The sequence below is a fragment of the Wasmannia auropunctata genome, unplaced genomic scaffold, assembly GCF_000956235.1.
Source record: "Wasmannia auropunctata unplaced genomic scaffold, wasmannia.A_1.0 LD267203.1, whole genome shotgun sequence".
NCBI lineage: Eukaryota > Metazoa > Arthropoda > Insecta > Hymenoptera > Formicidae > Wasmannia > Wasmannia auropunctata.
The window spans coordinates 1-792 of NW_012095687.1; the positions used below are offsets into that span (position 1 = coordinate 1).

The window sequence follows — 792 nt, forward strand, 5'->3', positions numbered from 1 at the left end:
TTGATATATTTCACGATTAATTTCGGTAACATAATTTTTCGAATAGATTATCAAACGCGTTCGAATGTACGCACCTTGTTCACCGCCGCCTCCAATGGTATCGGTAGTGGTAGGATGTATTCCGGCCGATTGGTGTACTTGACCTTGTTGGATTTACCGCACTGGTATCTCTCCTCGACTTTAAATTTAAAGCACTCCGTGGGGCACACCTCGTGTCGATTGTTGCGCTGTTCAAAAATCAATTTCCCCGATCAAAATCTTCGACAGTTTTAATTTAATTAATAGGTTTAACAACGCGCGAAGAATACCAAGGACCAGAAACAAAATTAATAGTTACACTGAGTAAATTAATCAGGTAAAGGAGAAACTCCTGAGCATCTTGTTGCCGATTCGAGAAGAAGCCGGCGTGTCCGCGACCGATCAGGACCTTAAACATCCGCGGCGGAATACCCTGCCGCGACTCGTCGTCCGTGCCGGATGATTTGCTCGGCTGATCCGAGTATTTGCCAGAGAGTAAACCGAGACCCAATTTCGCCCTGGTGAGAAATTGAAATTGTCGAATTGTAATTCAGAGTTTTGGACTATCACTAAAATAAATAGACTACTTTGTCGAGCAGTTCACCATGACTCACATTTGAACATTAATATCCGACGCCGGGTCGTTGTAATTATTAGCGAATATTGTTGGCGCTCTCTCCACATATCTGAAATTTACCAGCAATTACTGGACTACGTCGATATCCAATAATTTTTTTTTTGTCTGATTAGTCGTATGCCGTCTTCTGCTTGAAA

General features: G+C 42.6%; 1 protein-coding gene across 1 annotated transcript; it reads right to left on the reverse strand.

Moving 5' to 3' along the window:
* Positions 1–74: 74 nt before the first annotated feature.
* On the reverse strand, positions 75–701 carry LOC105462261 (ubiquitin carboxyl-terminal hydrolase 13-like; the record flags this gene model as incomplete). Its single annotated transcript, XM_011708782.1, has 3 exons — positions 633–701; positions 338–536; positions 75–227 (listed from the first exon to the last, which is right to left on the reverse strand). Coding segments are annotated over exons 1-3 (354 nt in total), but the record flags the coding sequence as incomplete, so codon positions are not given.
* Between the last annotated feature and the right edge of the window lie 91 nt (positions 702–792).